Source organism: Molothrus aeneus, chromosome 13 (assembly GCF_037042795.1).
Source record: "Molothrus aeneus isolate 106 chromosome 13, BPBGC_Maene_1.0, whole genome shotgun sequence".
NCBI classification, from domain to species: domain Eukaryota; kingdom Metazoa; phylum Chordata; class Aves; order Passeriformes; family Icteridae; genus Molothrus; species Molothrus aeneus.
Window position 1 is genome coordinate 7,431,682 of NC_089658.1, and position 20,453 is coordinate 7,452,134.

At 41.2% G+C, this 20,453-nt stretch overlaps 1 protein-coding gene across 1 annotated transcript in view; it reads left to right on the forward strand.

Moving 5' to 3' along the window:
- Positions 1–252: 252 nt before the first annotated feature.
- The window catches only part of PRTG (protogenin), a 71,512-nt gene continuing 51,311 nt past the window's right edge, over positions 253–20,453 (forward strand). The window contains 2 exon segments of the mRNA XM_066559048.1: positions 253–337; positions 980–1,282. Coding sequence (XP_066415145.1) covers positions 253–337; positions 980–1,282 — 388 coding nt within the window.

A 20,453-nucleotide genomic window follows, 5' to 3' on the forward strand; every position in this document is an offset into this window, starting at 1 on the left:
CCGCGGCCCCTCGTGCGCGCTGCCGGCCGGCCCCGCCGCATTGTCCGCCGCGACCCCCGCCCTGCGGCCCGCCCCGTCCAGCGCCCTCCCTCCCTCCTCCGGCCGGCCCTGCCCCTCGCCCCTCTTCTCCCCAAAGGCCAATGGAGACGAGATGCAGAGAGTAGGGCCGGGACGGGCGCGCCGGGGCCGCTCCGTCCGTCCCCAGTCTCCTCCCCTCGCCCGCTGACCGGTGTGTGGAGCGGCCGGCGGGGCATGCCAGCCGCGTCCCGCTGAATGGCGCCGCTCCGCCGCCGGCCGCTGCCGCGGGCGCTGCTGCTGCTGCTGCTCCCGCTGCCAGGTGAGTCCGGCCGGCCCGAGCCCCATTGTCCGGCCCCGCTGCGGCCGCCGCACGTGGCTTTATTTATCCGGCATCGGCGGGACCGGCGGGGAGGGAGCGGGAACCGGCGGCGGCTCCGCGCTTTGTTCGCGCCGCGACGGGGCGGGGGGGGCGTGAGGGGCGCGGGCGGTGCGCGGCCCCTCCGCGCTCTGGTGAGAGGTTTTCGCTAACGATTCCTTGTAAAATCAGCCTTTTTACGACGCGCCCCGCTCCGGCTGCTTTGGCAGGCTTGTAAAATTAGCGAGCGGGCCGGGCGGAGCGGTCGCACCTGTGTGGCCGCCCCAGCGCTGCGCGGCCCCCGGGCTCCGGGGTCACCGCGCCCCCGCCCGTGCCGTGGCCGTGGCCGGTTCGCTCGCTGGTTCTCCGGCTCCTTGGCTTTTTACAGCCTGAGGGCTTCGCGCCGCGTGGAGTCAGTACCAAGTTTCCCCAGAGTTGTCCGAGTTGGGAGCGCTCGGAGCGTGTGTGATACCGATGGCTTCACCTCGTGCTGTGGGAATGACTCGCAGCTCACAGTGCGCTTTTTAACTTGCAGTGTCTCTGCTTACATGTCTGTCCTTACAGACAAAAACATTTTTTCCTTTTTTTTTTCTTTTTTCTTCTCAGGAGTGTGGTGCTTTAGTGAACTGTTTTTTGTGAAAGAGCCTCAGGACGTTACTGTGTCAAGGAAGGATCCGGTGGTTTTAGACTGCCAAGCCCGTGGTGAAGCTCCTATAACTATTACATGGCTGAAAAATGGAGGCAAAGTGTCTGAAAACGAACGGATCTACACTTTATCCAATGGCTCGTTGTATATCAGTGAAGTAGAAGGAAAGAAGGGAGAACTGTCTGATGAAGGATTTTACCAGTGCTTAGCTCTCAACAAACATGGGGCCATTCTCAGTCAAAAAAGTCACCTCACACTAGCAAGTAAGTCCCAGCTCTTGTTTTTTAACCTGTTCCTGAGTTTGTGGCAGCAATTCTCTGAACAGCACACAGCAACCTATCGTTTTGATTGCGTACCTGACAAGTTAAAATGCAAAATTATAGAGTAATTCTAGAGAACCTTTATTTCTTTTTAAATATATAAAGATTATGGGAAAAACTTATGGTGGTCCCTTTTTCAGTCCCTGATGTGGCAGAAGTGGCACAGGTACCTGTGACCTCTTGGGCAGTGGTGCCTTGCGTGGGTGGCTTAGGTGTGTCACTAGCCTGGAGCAGGTGGTGATGCAGAGTCATGCTGGCTGCAGAAGTCCTGCGTCTGGTTTCCCAAGTGCTGTTCTAGCAGCCTTACAAGGGTTATCTCCAGATCTGATTAAAAAAAAAAAAAATTTCCTTGTTCAGTAGCTTGACCGCTGTGTTGTGCCATCTTGGGGCAGGGTGGAATGATTAATGTAGATGTTTATCTCTGGGAGAGGAAAGAGGGGAAAAGTTTTCTGGGCAACTGTAAGGCCTTGCTTTTCTGACCTGTGTTCAGCCAAGCAGATGTGGGTGCTGTCCCACCTGGTTCCTCTGGAACCTCCCGTAAGGGCCTTTTATGTGGTTCCAGTGGGAAGGGAGAGTTGCATTTCTGGAGTGACTCCCTACTGCTGGGTGAATGGTGAAGGAAATAGTTGTGTCTAAGTGCCTGTATGGCTTTAACAGACTGACCCCGGGTGTTTGTTGCCCTCTCTTTTCCTATCATCTTTAAACATTGAGCAAGAGATGTGTGTGAGGGACGGAATGCTGTGCCTTTTTCCATGGCAGAGCAGAGCTTTGCCACTAGACTACTTCTACAACATGATCTCCCTTTGCTTCCCAAAAGTACATGGAAATGCACTTTTCAAAGAAAAGTAAATTTTGGCAAAGTAAAGAAAACTTTCATTTCAAAGAAAGTATAACACAGAGTACACAGTTTATGTAGTCTTCTCATGTTCCCTCTATAATGGGACTTAACTGATGAACTTAATCTAATAGGAAAAGACTTCCTATGACCTCTTCGACCCTGTTCTTAGTAGCAAGTTGAATAAAACTAGTGCTGGTACCTCACTGAAAACCTGACATTGATTCTAAGTTGCAGCTTTTACTAAATTCAACCTGAAACTAATTAATGAAATTGGTATATTACATTACATTAAAAAACGCGTGAATGTTAACATTTGTTAGTTTCTTTCTGTGTCCTTCTGACCTGATTCTAAATACTGCCCACGAGATGCCCCGGGAAGGTGTGAACAGCCTTGTTCAGTGAGCCAGAGCACTGGGTGGTTCAAAACCATTCTGGAAGCAGGTGGCTCCAAGTGAGTGCTGAGTTTTCACATGCTGTAAGAATGTGAAACTCTGAAGTCTCAATTTCAAAAACCTGCCTGCATACTACTTTTTATCTTGCTCGTGTACAGGACTGAGAGACTCAGTAATTTGTGGGTACTTTTGGTAAAAATGAAGTATTTGGTGAAAAATCAAGTATTACAGTTTTTAACATTAAACCTCACTAAGTTTCCGTGTGTCAGCATGATTAAAAATTAGACAAGAAAACCCTCCTAAAGAGGATATCAGGGCTACTTTAAATTGGAGACACTGCAGAATGAGCTCCATGCTTAATACCAGAAAACTTCTGGAATAGTACAGAGCACTATAGTAGAATAGCTTGGTAAATGCAATTGTAGTATTTGATTTTATTCAGACAATACTGGACTTCTGTAAATATTTGTTTCTCACATGTACATTATTTCATCAGAAAGGTGGTTTAATTATGCTGATTTTCACCAAGTCTTGTGAACCTATAGATTGTGTGCTGTGGAGTGAGATTCTTGTTTTGCAGCCTTTTTTTTTCCTCCCTCCCCTTCTCTGTAAGACTGTGACAAAAGGTTTCTTTTTCTTGTTTGAATACTTGAAAGGCTTTCTATGGCTGTTGGAGAAAACTGGAAGAGATAGCGGATCCATAATGATCACAGTAGGTGTTGTTGACTTAGTGATTAAGTGGTTAACTAGTGGCCAAACATGAAGTTATCCTATGTAGCAGTCTCTTCTCTTTAGTCATGCACCGGTCTGACCCATTTCAGAACGTCATCTTTACTGTAAAGCTGTGAAATTGGGCAATAATTTGTATTGTGATAATTTGGAACCCATAAAACATGTGCAAAATTAGTTTTCTCTCTCATATTCAGTGTTTCTGCCTGCTCTCATGAACTGATTGAACTTTGCAGACATTTTAAGTGAAATAAATGAAAGTCTTGTGGGGGATTTTGTAGCTTTACAATTTTTCTTTTTAGAAGAAGTTGTCGGGTTGCTGCAAAGGCAAATTACCTTGTGGTCAGGGTACAGAAGGAACTATACATATTAAACAGGTGGAGAATAGGCATTAAATGGGCATTCTTTCTTTGGAGGAAAAAAGCAAATGCTCTCTTCAGTTACTGGTAGCAGCAGGGTGTGAGGATGTTCTTTTACTTTGCCTGGTCAGAGGTTTTGCCAATAAGCTTATCTTTTGCTTCAGAATTGTAATGTTTAGTGTTGCATTTGGAAATCAAAAACTTTAATCTGTCCAAGAGTTTAAGATCTGAACACACAAGGAGATCAGGTCTTGGTTTCTAAAGTTAGAAACTGGAAGCTGAAGGTTGCACTCTTGGCAAGAATTCCATTATTCATGTGCAAATTAAGAATTCACAGGGTTAAAAGGTTAGAAACTGGCCAGGATGAGGTTTACCCTTGTGATAAAGAGCAGATGACCCTCATTCATTGGCCAAAGCTTTCATGTAGCTCCTCTGCAAAGTTAGTGATTGCCATGAATTGTTCTTGAGGAATGCAGAAATTCAAATGTGAGCAGGCCTTTCCTTAAGTGTCACTATGGAGCCTTATCTCCCGAGCACATCAGAGTAGGTCTGCAGGGACAGGGTTCCTCCCCAGAGGCCCCAAGGCTTTGCTTTCCTGTTGTTCATCCATGCACAAAAGAATTTGACTAATTTAGGGCTTTTTTTTTGGTGAGATCCCCCTACTTTTTTAAAAGGAAACTCTGGTGCTGGGGTAGTGCTTAGGTAAAACTAAATATTAGTTTCAGTACATGCTTGTAGTTACTTCCAAAGCTGGCTGATTGATGTGGGGGCAGAGGAGGAGGTCCTGTCTGCTTCTTTGTGAGGGGAAAATGGTACTACTTAAGAGCATGACTTACTCAAAATTCGACTTTTGCCACTGCTACTGAGACAGATCTCTTTAAACAGAATATAAAGGGAGTGTAGGCTTCAGAAAAAGTCCTTTTGGTACAACTTTGAATCAGTTCAAAATAAACAAGCTGAGAGTTTTGTTTTCCTGCATTTTAAAATTTTGATTATTCAACAACAATTAACTACGATTCTGTCTGAAAATAAAGCTAGACTTCCAATAAAATATTATTCAGGAGAAATGGAGAAGGTAGATCATGTTCTGAAACTGATAACATGGGCATTGTGCAGTGATTGGATAGGTCACTCACTGTTTATGTCCTTTTCACAAAAAGTAGAAAAATAAAGTCTTGAGATGGTTGGATGGTATATAAACAGCATTCCTGGATAACCTTTTCTCCTCTCGTAACTCGGCTGAATTGATTTTAATGTTTTAAAATCAATGTTTTTAATGTGAATTAGAAGAAATGTAAGCCTAATCCTTCTTGTACAGGTTTCTGCATTTCACAAGAGTGAAAGGTGATGCAAGCAGGAGGTTTCTGGGAACATGCTCCTGGAGGGAAAGGCTGTGTGAGCCCACTGCACTGCAGCTTGAGGAGTGCTGGGCTCTTCACACAGAGCAGCCTGGAATTGGTGGGAAGTTCATAACTTTGCTTACCTGCTGAGGCAGTGATGTGACTTCAGGTCCCACTGTCCTGCCAATAATTGGCAATATTTATGTTTTTATAGCCTAATAGCATCTTTTGCTCTGCTTTTGAATATTCGCACTGAAGAGTGCATCCAGCTGAGCATCTTGCTGTGCTGTGGCAGTCACGTTTCCTTAGCAGTTCCAGCAGTTTGTTCCCACTTTGGCATTGTGCTGTTCCTTGTGTGGGCACAGCTGCACGTGTAGCTAACTGAACAGGGAACTGGTCTGGGTTAAAATAATAGAATTAAAACAAAAGATGCTGTTTAACCCAGCTGAGTTCCTCAGTATGGTTTGTCTTGGAGCCACTCAGTGATTGCACTGGTGTAACTGAGAGGGCTGAAGTGGAGGTGGAAAGGCTTAGTGGGGACAGGGGAAGGTTAATGAAACTTACACTCATCAAACTGTGGCCTTTGTGAAATGTGTTGGCAAAACTTTTGCCCCTCTGCTACGGATTTTTTAAAAATAATCTTCATCCTGCCTTAAAATAACAGGATTAATAGCTGTGGTCTATCAATATAGTTTTTGCTTTCCATGGAATCTGTCATTTCAGGTGTCTTCCAAGTGCATACAGAACTCAAAGTTGTGTAATTATTTTAAATAGCAATGGAGAGAGGTACAAATTGTGAGAAAGAAAGGTGGTGTTAGGGGGCAGAAGTGGTTTTGGGCTGAGGTGGAAGTGAAATGGCAGATGGCAGCTGTAGGCAATAGTTTTGTATTGAAAGACAGCAAAGTTTTAGTGCTGCAGAAGTGGTGTGGTTACAGACAGCTCAAGGTGGTCTGGGTTTTGACAAGTGCTGCCCTACTGCTCTTGCTTTGATTAGTTGATTGAATATCCTGAGAGGAAAATTTGTTTCTAACCTGAGAGTGCACGTGGCTGATTATTAATGCATTTAAATTCCAGTGTTTTTAGGCAGGAGGATGAGGTTCCAATGTCTTAGTCAGCAATGTCAATTGATAACAATTAAGAACAGTAAAATTTTTGTTCTTTAACTGAGATATCCTGAAAAAATAAGAAAACTGGGAAGTACTATCTTGTTAACCCTTTTTATTGGAGTATTTTCCTCTGTAACTCCCCAGGTGTCTTTTGACCTGAAGTCCTGCAGCACCTTGACAGAAGACAATTATCACATCCTTTTAAGACATAACCATTAGTTACTTTTTTTTGTGGCTGGTACCAGGGCATTCCCTCCTTTTTCAGCAAAGATTGCTCCACTTGTAAGAGCTCTTCCACAGGATGAGGAATGGGCTTTTATATTGTTAACAAGATTTTAAAAAATGTATAGAACTTTGCTTAGTGCACATGGACAGTGTTTGTTTCCACTACCATGTCACTTTAGAGGTGAGCTTTTTATGGCTTTCCTGAACACCTCAGTTTCAAATTTGTGTCAAGCCTAATTCCAGACTGAGGCTTTCTATGCCCTTGCTTTTTTTCCTTGCTAGTCAGACCAAAGCTGTTAGGGTTTATTTACTAGTTTTTATCAGAGTAACTTTACAGTGTATAAAGTTTTTACTAGCTTCTTTGTTAAAAGAATGCTCCATCTCTTTGGCAGTGCACTCTGTAGCTAATAAAGCCTTCACCTACATGAGAAAGGTTGAAGGAAAACACGGTGCTGTGCTAGATGTTGTTCAGAGCTGTGGCCCAAAGCACTCACTCCTCACCTGGTGTGAGTTCAGCGTGTGCTGTGTGTGCAAACCTGGGGAGATTCCTTTCCTGCTTGCAAAGCAATGGATGGCAGCAAAAGATGCTGTTCTGTTCCTGCAGTGTGCTGCTCCCCCCCCCACTGCTCCCTTTCTTCCCCCTCCCTTTTTCTCTGCATTTCTTGGTGTAGAAATTGTTGAAAGAGCATTCAGTAAGGCCCCCTTTTGTCAGCCAGCTCTGATTATCCTAAAGAAAAGGATCTCACTCTGAGCAGTTGTTTGCCTAGAGACTTGTTGTCACGTCCTCACAATTTAACAGCTGTGGCTATTGATGGTGTGCAGAACAATTTAAGACAATGACAAAAGAGAATCTTGGAGGAAGAATTTAAAAGTTACTAAGCGTTTTCCTACAGAAATATGGTCATGCCTATTGTTGGACAAACTTGTGCTTAGTATTTGTTTGTTTTCCTCAGCATTTTGTATTTTTTCCACACTTTATCTCCAAAATTGTGAACATAATCTTTATTTAGTTTTGCATTTTTTTTTGTTTTTGTTTCATCAATAGGCCCAGCTGTTAAATTGGGATTGATTACTTCCAGTCTTTATAACTGGTAATCACCACCTAAGTGAAAAAGTAATCAACAATGTCAAGACTCCACATTTTGTTGAGTAAGTGTGGGTTCTATGGTCAACATTACTTACTAAGGTCAACCTTTAGGTAGCTTTTAAGCAGCAGCATTTTAAGCAGTGTCTACATTTTAAAGTTGATTGTCTCAGCAATTGAGTTAGAGGTGGAAAAAAAATCGCTCTAGATCATTTATGTTGGGAGTTAGAAATCCATCTGGCAGCCTTCCAAAACCTGCATCTGTAGTGGAAACAATTTTTGGTTGTATGGATTAAATGGTTACTTTTTAAAGACATAAACAGCAGACTTAGGGAAGAGATGTCTGTGAAACCACCTGAGTATGGACAGTTTGCTTTTTGCCTTCGTGTGGGGAATTATTGTCAACTCCTCCTCTGTTTTTTCTGTATGTAAAAACCTTGGAGGGAGATGGCCTTCCTAATTTATTAGAGGAAAATATAAATAAGCATTACTAGACAGATTTTTTTCTTCTGCTTTTACTTTGTTTCATACTCAATAATAATTCTATTGGTTTTGTTGGGTTTTTAAAATGAAATTTAAAAAAACTTCCACTCTTAGGTGAGTGGAAGTTGTTTTTGTTTTTAACAACATAAACACCATCAAAGACAAAATAAACTAAGTTGCATCTGGATAATACAGTTAACATCCCAAGGCCCTGTTCAAAGTGCTTGTTTCTCAAGTGCCCATCTCTTGTAGTTCTGGTAAAGGTTTCTGACATAACAGAGCATCTGCAACGTAGGGAAATAGAATCTTGGTATCATTTTCCCAGAGGCAGACAGATCTGCTCCTGAAGTTAGATTCTTATTATCAAAACCCAACAATGACAGAATGTGTAATCTTTGTATTTTATGGGGTGAAAATTTCAGAGTTCCTAAGTCTTTCTGTGCCAGTATTGCACTAAACAACTTCTAAAACTCCCACTGTGGTCAGGGTCTCTTCTGACTTTGGCTGATGAGAAAACTGTAAATTATTTGGTAGCTAAGCTTGAGCAAGTTTGGTTCTAGCCTGAGCATTGTAGCAATAGCATTCAGTAAGCAGCTGCTTGTTTACTGGATGTCAGAGCAGTAGAATGCAGTCTGAGAAATGAAATATTGAAAATGAGCTTGTTGGAAAAGACATAGGAATGCTGACAACAAGCTTTATAGCCAAAGCTTCTGTCAGGATTTAATCATTTGAGGCAAAAGATGGTGGCATGGGCAACAAGGCTTATGTGTGAGACTTTTGGAATTGCAGCTTTAGGTGGAGCAAACTGTGTTTTTGAAGGGAGGAAGGTCTGTCTTAGCTGCAAGCTGCTCTGAATGGTGGATTGATGACAAAGCAGCAAAACTTACCTTGTCCTAGTCCTCTAGCCTCAGAACATGCTAAAATTATGATTTAGATTTTAATAATAATCCACAGTAATTTACCTTGGCTTAGAAGTGTGTTAGAAATGTGCTCTTTAGCTCTGAGGTGCAGTAGTTTAATTTTGAAATGATTTGCTGATGAGAGAGAGTTTTAAAAGAAATAATTACTGATTGACCAGGCATAAGAGGTACTTTATTACAAGAGGTAATAAGAGGTAAATTAGTACAAGCATTAAACATGTCATTGGGTGTTCCTTTAATACATAGCTGGGGGGAAAGTTAAAATAAGTCTTTACAGCTTGTGGTGTGCATCTTGTATAAAGTGATGAATGAATGTTGGAAACTGGAGAGGATTCTGTGAGCAGAAGCATCTTTATATTTTCAAATTTGATTTTTAGTGTCTTCAGATAATAATCCTGATCACATTGATTGCTTACATTATTTGTCCTCATTCCAGTAGACCAGAATTTCTTGTGTAAAATCTTCATAATTCCTGGGGTTTTCTTGGCTCTACTTTGAGCCATTTCAGATTAAAGTCCAAACAAGTTAAAAGAAGTTTAGAAAACCAGGTTACATCTCAGCCCTTGCAGCATGTGGAGCAGCAATGCTGTCTTCTCCCTCTAAAATCGTAACAGTTACAGGATGTCCATATCACCATATTTTACAACGTGGGTTTGTTGGCTCTTTTAAGCTGTATCAAGACAGTTTCTGAGTCTTGAAAGTGTCTTGAAATGGAGAGGAAAACATACAATAGCAAGGCTTTTCATTGATTTGCAGATCTATTCTAACATTGAAAATTTTCTCATAATTTGTCTTCTCTCCCATGTTCCCACTCTTTCATCTTTCTCCTGTCACATGCAGACTGATTTTTCTGCATTTAGTTAGTTTTTGTTTTTTCCTTTTCTCTTATAAATTGTCATGTATGTACTACATCATTGCTTTGGATCTGCTTCTGCTGACCCTCCTTCCTTATTCCTGTCTGATGCCTGGAAGGAGGTGCTGTTTTCCAGTGGAGCTTATTTTCACAGCTGTGCCAGAGGAGGGAAGTGTCATAAGATACTTTGAGGTCAGTTTTGACCCCAAATTTAGATGAGGTAAAAATGATTCTACAGAAGTATAATATCTTGTCTCAGGTGGTCTGCCTGTCACTTAAAATCAGGCAATAGTTTTGATTAAGAAAAAGCTGTTTTAATAGCCCTTGCAATAATGTACAGTAAAGCCAGGTCAGTGTTACACAGAATTGTTTTTTGCTTTACAACTTGTTACAACTGGAAGTTTTCAAATAACCCGTTATCTTTTCAAAGAAACCTTAAAATTCAAGTCTTTGAACATGCAGAAGAATTTTAAATGCTTATTCCTGCTTGTACAATCTTGAACATATTAATAAATTGCTTAGATGACTTATCAGCAAATTAACTAGGGTAAATTATTAAATTACCATTTCACCATCCACATCAAGATCTCTAGTAAAGCTCTAATAACTGTACCATGTGCCTCAGGCAGAACTGTGCATTATGTATGTTCTTTGTAATGAGAATTCGTTGACTTTATGAAGCCATTGACAGCCATTTATCATTCTGTTCATTAAACTTGTCTGTGACATCCGGTAAATTGATGTTAACTGGAAATATTCCCTGGCAGTTCTGGCACGACTCTGTCATTTTGCCTGAGGAGAAACTTTGTACCTAGCATGTCCCAAATTACAAGGGTGAAACCTCCTTCCCCCACCTCCTCTCCAGAAGCCTAAGTGAGCATATGACCAGCTCTTTTTTCCCCTCTTGCTTTTAATGCTTATTTATGCAAACACCCCTGTAGCCCACAGTTTGCAAGCAGATTTATCATTGATCTTCAATAGAGGTTGAAAGTGGATCCTGCTTTTATGAGTTCAGCCAGTCTGGGCCAGGAAGGCAGCTCAGTTTTATCCCACAGCAAGAAATTAAGAAATTAATTGTGGAATTCTTGGTAGCATTGGTGGGAGTTTTGTGACATTCCCAGCAGTGGCAGTTAGTACTTGTTTTTAATGGTCATAATCTTTACCCAGTGTTGCTTACTGCTGATTCTTGGTAGGTGACCAAATTCATTGCTGAAAGCCTTTCTAATAGTGCTTTGTGTGGTTTTTTGAAATTCCTTTGTTTGGAATGATGAACAATATTTCTTTTTTTTTTTTTTTTTTGCTCTTGAGCACGCAGTGTGGGAAAAAATGCTCACTTTTAGTACCTGCCAGTGTTTGATTCCTGTGGGATAGCTATCTCTGGTAGTGGTAGAGGTAGTTAATAGGATATCTGCTCCCCTTCTAGTGCTCCTGTTGTGCTACCTGAATCCAGCTGTATCAGGGATCGTTCAAACAGAGATGAGTGAACTAACAAATTGTGCCATAACTGAACAAAACATTTATTAAAGGGTCTAAGATACCATCAAAAAACTGAATATCCAAAAAATCCATTACATAAAATTTTTGTCTTTTGAGTGAAAGAGTTGAGCAGTTGGCTCTTGAAAATATATTGTGTCTCACTACATAATAGTTCACTGGATTAAATGAATTTATTGATTTCTGCTTCTTTACTGACACACATTTATGAGCAGTTTCTTTGGCACCATGGCCACATGTCAAAGGTCATAACTTTCCTTCACTGTGGAAGAATAAAAGCTTTCAGATGGTGAATCCCTGAAATCTAAACAGGGCTTTGTCCTCCCTTCCCCCCTCAATATAATTACTGGTTTTGCATAGATTTATTTAAGATAAATACACAATAATAGTAAAAAACTTGTACATACTGAAGGAACACCTATATTATCTTCATAAAATAGCTGCAGGAAACTCTATAGATGAAAGGCAACATATCTAATCTGCAAATAGGTATCATTATGGAGCACATGGTAGTAGATTAGACTCCTTTATGGTCAGAGATTTTACTGAAAATGGTCACTTTTTAGAACAGAATAATTATTTTTAATGAAGAATTTTATTAGCTGTAGTTTAGAAACAGTACTTCTTTCCTTTTAGAGTTGTGTATCCTTTGTGCACCGGAGGAGATCCTGGAAGCAGATCCTACTGAGAGAATGAGCACGTTCAAAATCTGTGCTTTGTGTTTAGATGAATGTTTATAATGTTGATATTTTCTTTAATGACCTTCATCAGTAGTAAGTAGCCTGTGGGGTTTTTGATGTGTACTATATATGGAAGTTCACTCATGATGTAAACATGAAGTTATTGAAAAAAAGAAACTGCAGTGAAACATAAAGTGAAGTTTAATCAGCCCACTAGTTTGTTAGAGGTGGGTAGGCAGGAGTAGTGGGTGGGGTTTTGGGTCTATCTGGGAAGAACTTGTCTTCACTTTTTGGCAGCTACTGACTGGTAGATGAGCTCTGACCATCTCAGGAAGTAGCAGTGTGAAGGTAACCTCACCAAGGTGTTGATGTAAAATAATTGAAATATTTGTGCTAGGTTTGAATTGTTAGCGTGGTCTGGCTGTGGTCCTCTTAGCAAGGATGTTTCTGAAGAACAGCAGAGCCTAGAGTTCTCTCAATGGGAAAAGTACCCCATGGTTTTCTAAGAAGGCATAAAAAGTCACCCCACTGCCTGCCCTAAGAAAGAATCGCTTGCCAGACTTTATTTTTGCATAGTAGAGATGAAACCTATTGACGCTTTTAATCATGTTTCTTAAAAAAAAAAATAAAATCTGTGGTAGACTTTTCTTCTGCTCTAATATTTGTGTGTGTCTACAAATGGTGATCTTGTTTTAAGGGAGCTTTTGGTACTCTGATATTAAATTTACCAAATATTTATATTGTGGAACTGCAGTTGTTAATTTTTTGGCATATTAACTTTTTCAGTAGAAATTTGTTATGTCACTATTAATCTCTGTTTTTTTTAATTTTTCTAATACAGTACATTTCATCAGGACTGTTTATCCTATTCCCTAGAGCAAATTGAAGATGAAACTCTTTTCTCTGTTTTTTTTTTTTTTTTTCACTAGGACAGCATGGAAACGTCTACTTAGGGAACAGAGACATGGAACTTATTGAGGTCTTTGTGTCTGGAAGTAGCTTTTGGTGTTGCTGTGACTAGAATTGGTTGTCCTGTCCATTCGGAGGAAAAATATCAAACTTTTTTCCTTATTTTGGCAAATGTTCACACATCTTTGCTCAGCTTGACTAGCTCAGGACAGGAGATGATGTTTGTGCTGAGCCCGTTGCTGGTGAACACCGAGCTGGGCTTTCCCTCTAAGCAGTCCTGGACAGATGTAGACCTGCTTTATTTCCCTGTTCTGCATTAATGAGGAGCTAAGTGTGATCTAACACTGCCTGGAGAAACCAGCTGGCATGGAGAGCTGGAAACAATGCTCTAATTACCTGGAGAGGAAGTTTGGGAGGGGAAGGGGGTGAGATGGAGGTGTGAGTGGTCTCATGTGTCTGGAGGTCAGGCAGGGGATTGGTGGGAAGAGGTGAGTGCTGAGGAGAATCTTGTGGAGTGAGGGACCTGGGCTTGGCTCCTTTGCAGATTGCCACGGGTACAAGCTCAGAGTGGAAGAGGGATCTGGCAAAGACAGACTCAAGAGAGTGTGCCCATCAGAGTAGCTGATCTTTCAGGACATCAAATATGGAGCCAGGAGGCCTGGACTTCCCCTGGGAGCTTCAGAAAGACAAAGAATAATCTCCCAGTGATGCCTTGTGATGCCTGAGGCATCTCTAGTCTGGGGATCTTTAGAGTATTAGAAATGCATTTCTGCTCCAGCCAGAAGCTTCTGCAATATGTGATACTAGTCCACTTGTCCCAGCTTTCCATGGGAAATCTTTGATTGCATATTTCTTATGACCTCAATATTTGATACCAGGTTCTGAGGTCTGGTCAGCTGGACCTGGAACAAGCTGGGGGAGCTGTCTATGACTGCAACACATGGAGTGCTGTGAAGGATCAGTGTTGTGTCTTGGATGTCTAAATTTAGTGAATATTTCAGTCCCCCATCCAAATGTTTGTCCATACCCAACAGTAAAATTCAAATAATAATAGAGCATAATCTCAAGGTGTTGTGAAAGTGGATGCAGTAACATTTGTGAAGAACCATAGTGTAGAGCCCTGCAGGGAAGGCCAGAAGGAAGCTGGTAACTGTTGAGGGCAGTGTTTAACACAGTGTAATAAACAAGGAATGAGGCCACACACTGAACAGAGAGGAGAAAACAAAATATTGAATAGATGCTCACTATGTGAGCACCATTCATTTGGTGCTGTGAATAGTGGGGAAGTGTGATTGTGCACTTGTATTGTTTCCTAAAGCATGTATATAAACAGAGAAATCAGTTACATAAACAGAGTATTTTCTTCAGTTTCCCAACTTCTGAGCATTTAGGAAATTTTCATCATGTGTGTACACACATGTAAGAGATATATTGAATGTGTGAGTGGGATAGTTCAGGGATTAGCTTAATTTATCTAATGATGTATGTAATTTAAAAAAAATGAAATAAATATGCTTGAAAGTATTAGAGCTTTATATGGGCAGGATGTAATGAAAAAAGGTTTGTAACAGAGTGTCTTGTGACAACTTTTAAAAAAAATAAGTTTGTCAGAATTTTCTGATCCAACCAAAACATGGGCTGGTATCTGAACATGTGTTCAGCAATAACTTTAACTTGATAATATTAGTCCTCAGGTAATACTTATGTATATACATATGTATGCTCATCTATGCACTCTCTGGTGTTTGTCAGTACAAAATTTACTTTTTGTCATCTGACTGAGATGAAATCAGCTATATTGCTGGTGCAGAGGAGAAGAGCTTTTTTGTGGTGCCAGCCAGGACTGTGGGCTCCAGTGCTGTGGAGGAGTTGGCCCCTGTGGGTTTTACCTCCTCTTTCATCTGCTCTGTCTCTTCTCTCAAATATTTACTCCCCCACATAGCCTAGACCACCACCTGCTTGCTAGGCTACAGGTCTTATGTTGAGCCATAGGGCAGTTTTTTGGAAATACAGCCCTGCAGTCATGACTAGAGAAAAGCTCCAATACTTGTTTGTTTGTTCTTTTTTTTTTTTTCCTCATTTTGTTGCTTTTCCTGGTAGATTTATGTAAAGAATCTCAAAGGCAGCAGAGTATTCAAGACCTCTTGCCTTTGATGCAACTTGTACATCTAGATCCTTTTTGGGACCTGTACCTTTGGGTGCTGGGACCTTCTTTCTCTGAGGATGTTTTTCACAGGCCTGTTCAGAAGCTGGAGTTATGGGGAAGTTTAAAGCATTATTTTTATTTATTTTAATTGTTCCTTTCCTCACTCTTTAGTTGCTGCCGTGTTCACCATTGTCTTCCGTTTATCTAAATAATGGTTCCTGGCCTTTCACAAACTTGTGATGGGGAAAGATGGTGACCACCTGAAACAATAATATCTGTGGCAGAATAGCCTGAGAACTTTAAATAACCAAAGGGGACCGTTTCCAAGGCAGCTAAGTGACCTTTGGATCCCAGGAGTAGACTATTCATAGAGGCAAAGCCTTTGTCCTGCTTTGACCAGTGGTCAGTGAACTCTGGCAGGCCCCTCGGCTCACCATCTTGGCCCTAGCCTAGCAGCTGGTGATTGATTCATTTAACTGTCCAGATTCACATTCTTCTGTCAAGGACTTGTCAAGGAAGAAAAAGGTTCTATGGAGGGCTATTCATTTTACTAAAAGGAAGGGGATGCATTATATGATTGAGTGGATTACTTTTGGGTCAGAAGAGTTCCTGCATTGCCCCGTTTTAATTCGGCCTTCAATCAAAGAGAGATTTAGTTTATTACTGCAGTGTGGAGCTCGTGTAGAGGGACAGATAATTTCAATTCCATCAGTGCAAAAATGTTGTTTTGTTTGTTTGTTGTTGTTTCCCCCCCATCCTTTTTGTGATTTGTCCACCCCACTGCGTTTCTGCCAAAAGAATCCATCGATTTTTGTGACTGGTTAATATGACAGAGTTAAGATTAATTACTAGTAATCTCACTCTTACATTCAGTGTGAGTGTTATATGAGTATTAATGTTCTTAACTATCTCTCATATACGGTTTTGAGCAGTCCAGGAAAGTGTCAAGTAAGTAAAAGGTCAGTGTGTTACCTCTGTTTTGGATGAAGAGAAAAGTGAGAACAAAATAAATTAAACAGGATCAAACTAATAAATTACTTTCCTGTAGACAACACAGATGATGATAAAGCTGAGGGTAGAACCTTGTATTTTCTATCTAGTACCTGTTTTCACCTGAAGTAATAGTTTGTTGTAAAAACTCAGCATTCTATAAATTCTCAGGAGACCTGTTTCCCTCTGCTGGTTTAGAATGCCCTTTTTTGTAAAACTAGGAAGGTGTTTCCATGCATTATGAAACTTAAATCGTGTTTTCAGTTCTACAACTAATGCATCCAAAAAACCAGCTTTGAGTTGTGCTAGGGGAGGTGTGTTTCAGCTTCAGTGTGTGTTGCCAGCTCCTCTTTCCATGTGCCCTCCAGCTGGGCTGTGTTTCCTTAGCATTAGGATTTCCTTGCTGCTCCTCTTCATGAAGTACTGAGCAAAGCACGTTGTTGCTTGGCTCCTTCCACTGGAAATAACAGGCATTAGAGAGCAGATCCTGCCAGTTAACCTTCTGCCTCCCTTTGAATGAGCACCATGAGCTGCAGCAGATGAAATACGACCTTCAAGTTTCTTTTCCCCACTCTCATAAGCTATGTATTGTTTTGATTTGGCTTATTGAACGTATTATGAGGGATTTCTGATTGGCTCCAGGCCAAAGTATTTTACTTCTGCTGATGGGAGTACAAGTGCATAATTTAGAAGAAAATACAGTGAAGCTTGATCTGTTGTTTCCTTTTCTCTCCCTCTTTTTTGGGGGAAAAGGAAGAATTTTGTATTTGTCAAGATAAATGAATGGCTTAACTACCTTAAGAGCATAGGGGTAGGTGGAAGTCTGAGATAATCTAACCTTGCTAACATTTCTCTGTTATATGCCTCTACATATGTGTCAGAAATCTGGGATGAGTAAAACACCTGTTGAATAGGCAGCCTTTTTTCATGGAGACCTAGTGCTATTCCTCTCCTGCATTTCCCAGGGAGCAGCCCCTTGTTTGGGACTGCTTGTTCCAGGCTGGAGTAGGATGTCTGAGATGGGGATAGCAGCTTCTCTGGGCTCCTGATAAAATCTCTCTCAGTGCTTCCCTGGGGGCTTTGATTCTTGGCCTTGACTGGGAGACAAACAATGAGCTTTTAAAAATCATGGCAAGGAAAAATGGGTTGTCATTGTGTATTGGAAAATATAAGTAATCTAATAACTAGTTGTACCACCTACATAGTAGAACATGGCTATTTGGTTGTGCTATGAGTGGGCAAACTGGAGATCCAAGGGTCCAACAATTGTGTGCCACCCAAGCAGTCAATATCCATAGCAAGGTGACTTCTTCTAAAGACATTGAAGGCAAAATAATTTTTTCTGGAAGCTGCACTTCTGATTTGTTTAATGTGAAAATTGCAAGAGTTGTAAACACTTCCCCCTCCCGTACCTCTAGAATTTTTCAGGTAAACATCTAATTTGAGGATTTAAATAGCTTCAATGAATAGGTAGTACTGAGGGTGTCTTTTGTTGCTTTTTTTTTTGTGTGTGTGTGACCTTTGTTTCTGATTTTCTCCCTGCTGCTCTCAAAGTTTAGGACATTCAAATTTTAACTGTTAGTTACTACTCTCTGCTGAAAGACTGTTCCTGGGTGAGATCTCTGGGCTGTGTAATGCAGTAGTGGGCATTTGGTGACAGGGAAATGAGCTGCAGGCATTTGGCCCTTGAGAGTGGAGGCATTTCTTCTTTCCTTTCCCCGTGGGAATGAGGAAATGTTGACATTTGGAGAGGGGGCTGAAGGGCTTGAATTCCCAACACCCCTGCTCAGTGTTTTGCATTGAAATGGTCTTTCATCCTGGGATGCTGATTCTGAAACACTGTAAGCAAAAAATGGAGAGTGCTCCTATCTCTCAGGAATAGCATTTCTGACAGTCTGGAGACTTAACAGCACCACCAGATCAACTTACACTCATTCATATGGGGATGGTGTCAGTTTGCCACTGTATGAAATGGAACCCCTTCCTCTGCCTTCCCCAGATGTGAGCGAAGGCGCAGGGTGGGTGGTGCAGCACAGGAATGTGTGGGGCCCCACTCCTGGCCTGGGATATGCTCTCTGGTGCTTCCTCTGATTGATGAGCTAGGCAGGGTGAGGTGAAGAGTGGCTTTTGCATTCTGCTTAGGATCTAGTTTTATTTCAGTCAGGAATAGCATTTATTTATTTATAGAGATACAAGACCGATAAATAGAGGTCTTACCCTTCTGCTGGTGTCTGCAGTGAAATTCATTGGTCAGAATGGGGCAGATTTATGCTTCCAGTGCTGCAGACTTTTGTTGCAAATTGCTGAAATTGTTTTTTCTGTATTGCACTGAGCGATTATTAATTTTTTTTTGAGGAACTTTAAGAATCATAGCAGTCAATCTTTAATCTTTAAGATCTTTAGAACATCTTTCATGTTCTATTCTGATTTGTGTGGGTTTATTTTGGTTTTGTTGGTTTTGTTTGGTTTTGTGGAGTTTTTTTGGTTTTTCTTTTTGGATGCCAGATTAGGTTAGCTGTGAAGGGACATGTCTTTTGTTGCAAAATCCTGCTTGTGTTCTGATCCTTGTCTTCATGTTGTAAAGTGCAAAACTGTGCTGGATGTTCCCCATGCAACAGTTGGGCTATTAAGCAGAACTAATTCTTCACAGAATGGCAGCAACTCCAAAGAAAGGCATCTGTGGGATTAAGCATAGATACTAGAAGGCAATCACTGGGCAAACTGCTGAAGGAAATCAGTCCTTGCAAGGGAGAAAGTGGCGTGTTCTTTCTCCTGAATGCATGCAGCCACACAAGTAGAACAGCTTTGAAGCTGGTTAATGTGGCTTACTGTGTGCCTTTTCTCTCCTATTTCCTATGCTTCTTGTCTGCAGAAGAGCAGAAGGGAATTCCTTGATAAGTGCATTAGCATTTATTGTGCCTTCTGGGGCCACACACTGTTGCCTGGATGATAGATAGACTGAGAAGGGAAAACCCCAGCTGGGATGCCTTCAGAAGTGAAAAGATCAAATCTCTCATGCTTGTTTACATGGTTTGGTAAGGAATGTCAGTCACACCATCAATAAACTGTTGAATATATAGAGCCACATTTTTCAAAGCCTCAAGCTTTTAATTCCTTTAAAACAGTGCTAGTGATAACTCCTGAGGTGATATGTTTGTCTGCTTTTGTTGGGAGGGGTGGTAGTGGTACATTTTTTGCTTCCTATTAAGTGATTCAGGTGTAGTAAGGCAGTATGTGTACTCATGTGAGTACTTGCATGTAGCTGCAAGAGTGGTGGCATTTTTGCAATATTGGTAGCTGCTTCTACCAAGGGAAAATAGCAAGACCTGGGTGTATTACCCTGTACTTTCTTCCCTCACAGATTGAGAATGCATGCCCTTGCATTTCAACATTGGATTCTCATCTCAGTGTGGCTCTTAGATCAGCTGATGGGCAGGAGAACAAACTGTAAAATAAGGGATTCCCTGACTGGTAGTGTGTCAGTGAGGAGCCTCCTCTTATTTCCTCTGGCACTTTGCTGCTGCCCAGGATCCGATTTATTGTCACAATTATGTTAATATGGCATGGATAACAAGCTCTGTGGCTGTTCCAGTGGTTTGAACAATACATTCTAATAGTCACCTTGTCAAATTGTGCCTTTCTATTCCTGCATATGTGTTTCTGCATTGAAGAGACCTTTTTGATGAGTGATTATCCACTTCTGAGGATCTAGTTTTCTTCAACTGTTAACACTTTCCAAAATTTAGTGCTGCCTGTTTAGCAAAAGAAAAGAGTATTTTACTTAAAGTACAATATATCCTGAGAAGAAATTACTGCTTTTATCCTTGAAAAAATTGATCAGTATCAGAGAAATTCCTGATGTATTGTGATGCTGTTGAGGTATTTGTTCTTAACTTTCAAGGTTTTCCTCCCTTCCTGTGAACTGTCTTCAAGATGCATCCACTTGAGACCTCTTCTCTTGACTTTCTGCACTGGAATTGATCAGAAATTTGCTCACAAAACTTCTATTCTGTATAGAAATTTTGTGTGCAAATGTATGTGGATATCATGAAAGCAGGACAGTGGAGAAGACACTACATTTTCCTACTTTCTGAGGATACTGTAAGAATGAAGGAATAAGGATATAGTGGAGCAAAGGAAGGATAAATGAGTACAATTCCCTAAAAACCTGGTCTAGAGTAGCCTAGCTGACTTCCAGGATTTCAGGAAGAGAAAATACTTCATGTGAAACTTCAGACTGGTCCTAGCTTTGAGTAGCTGGTGGTGAAAACTGCCTGTGTGTGGCCATAAGCACTTCTATAGAATCTAGTCTCAGCCCAAAAGATGGAGAGCTGAATGATCTTCAGTGGACAAATTCAGACTTGGTTATTCCTGTACAAGGATTTTTAAAATGATCATTTGTCAGCCACTGAATTAGGAGCTTTAAAGAAAGGAGCAGGGGGACCTGAAAGTGTTAGAGGAAACAAATGAGATTGCAGCTGACATCTCCAAGGGAACTTTTGTTCAAGGGTGCTCAGGCTGTTGGCCTCTTTGCTTCTCCATTTCATTGCCTTTAGATTATAGCAT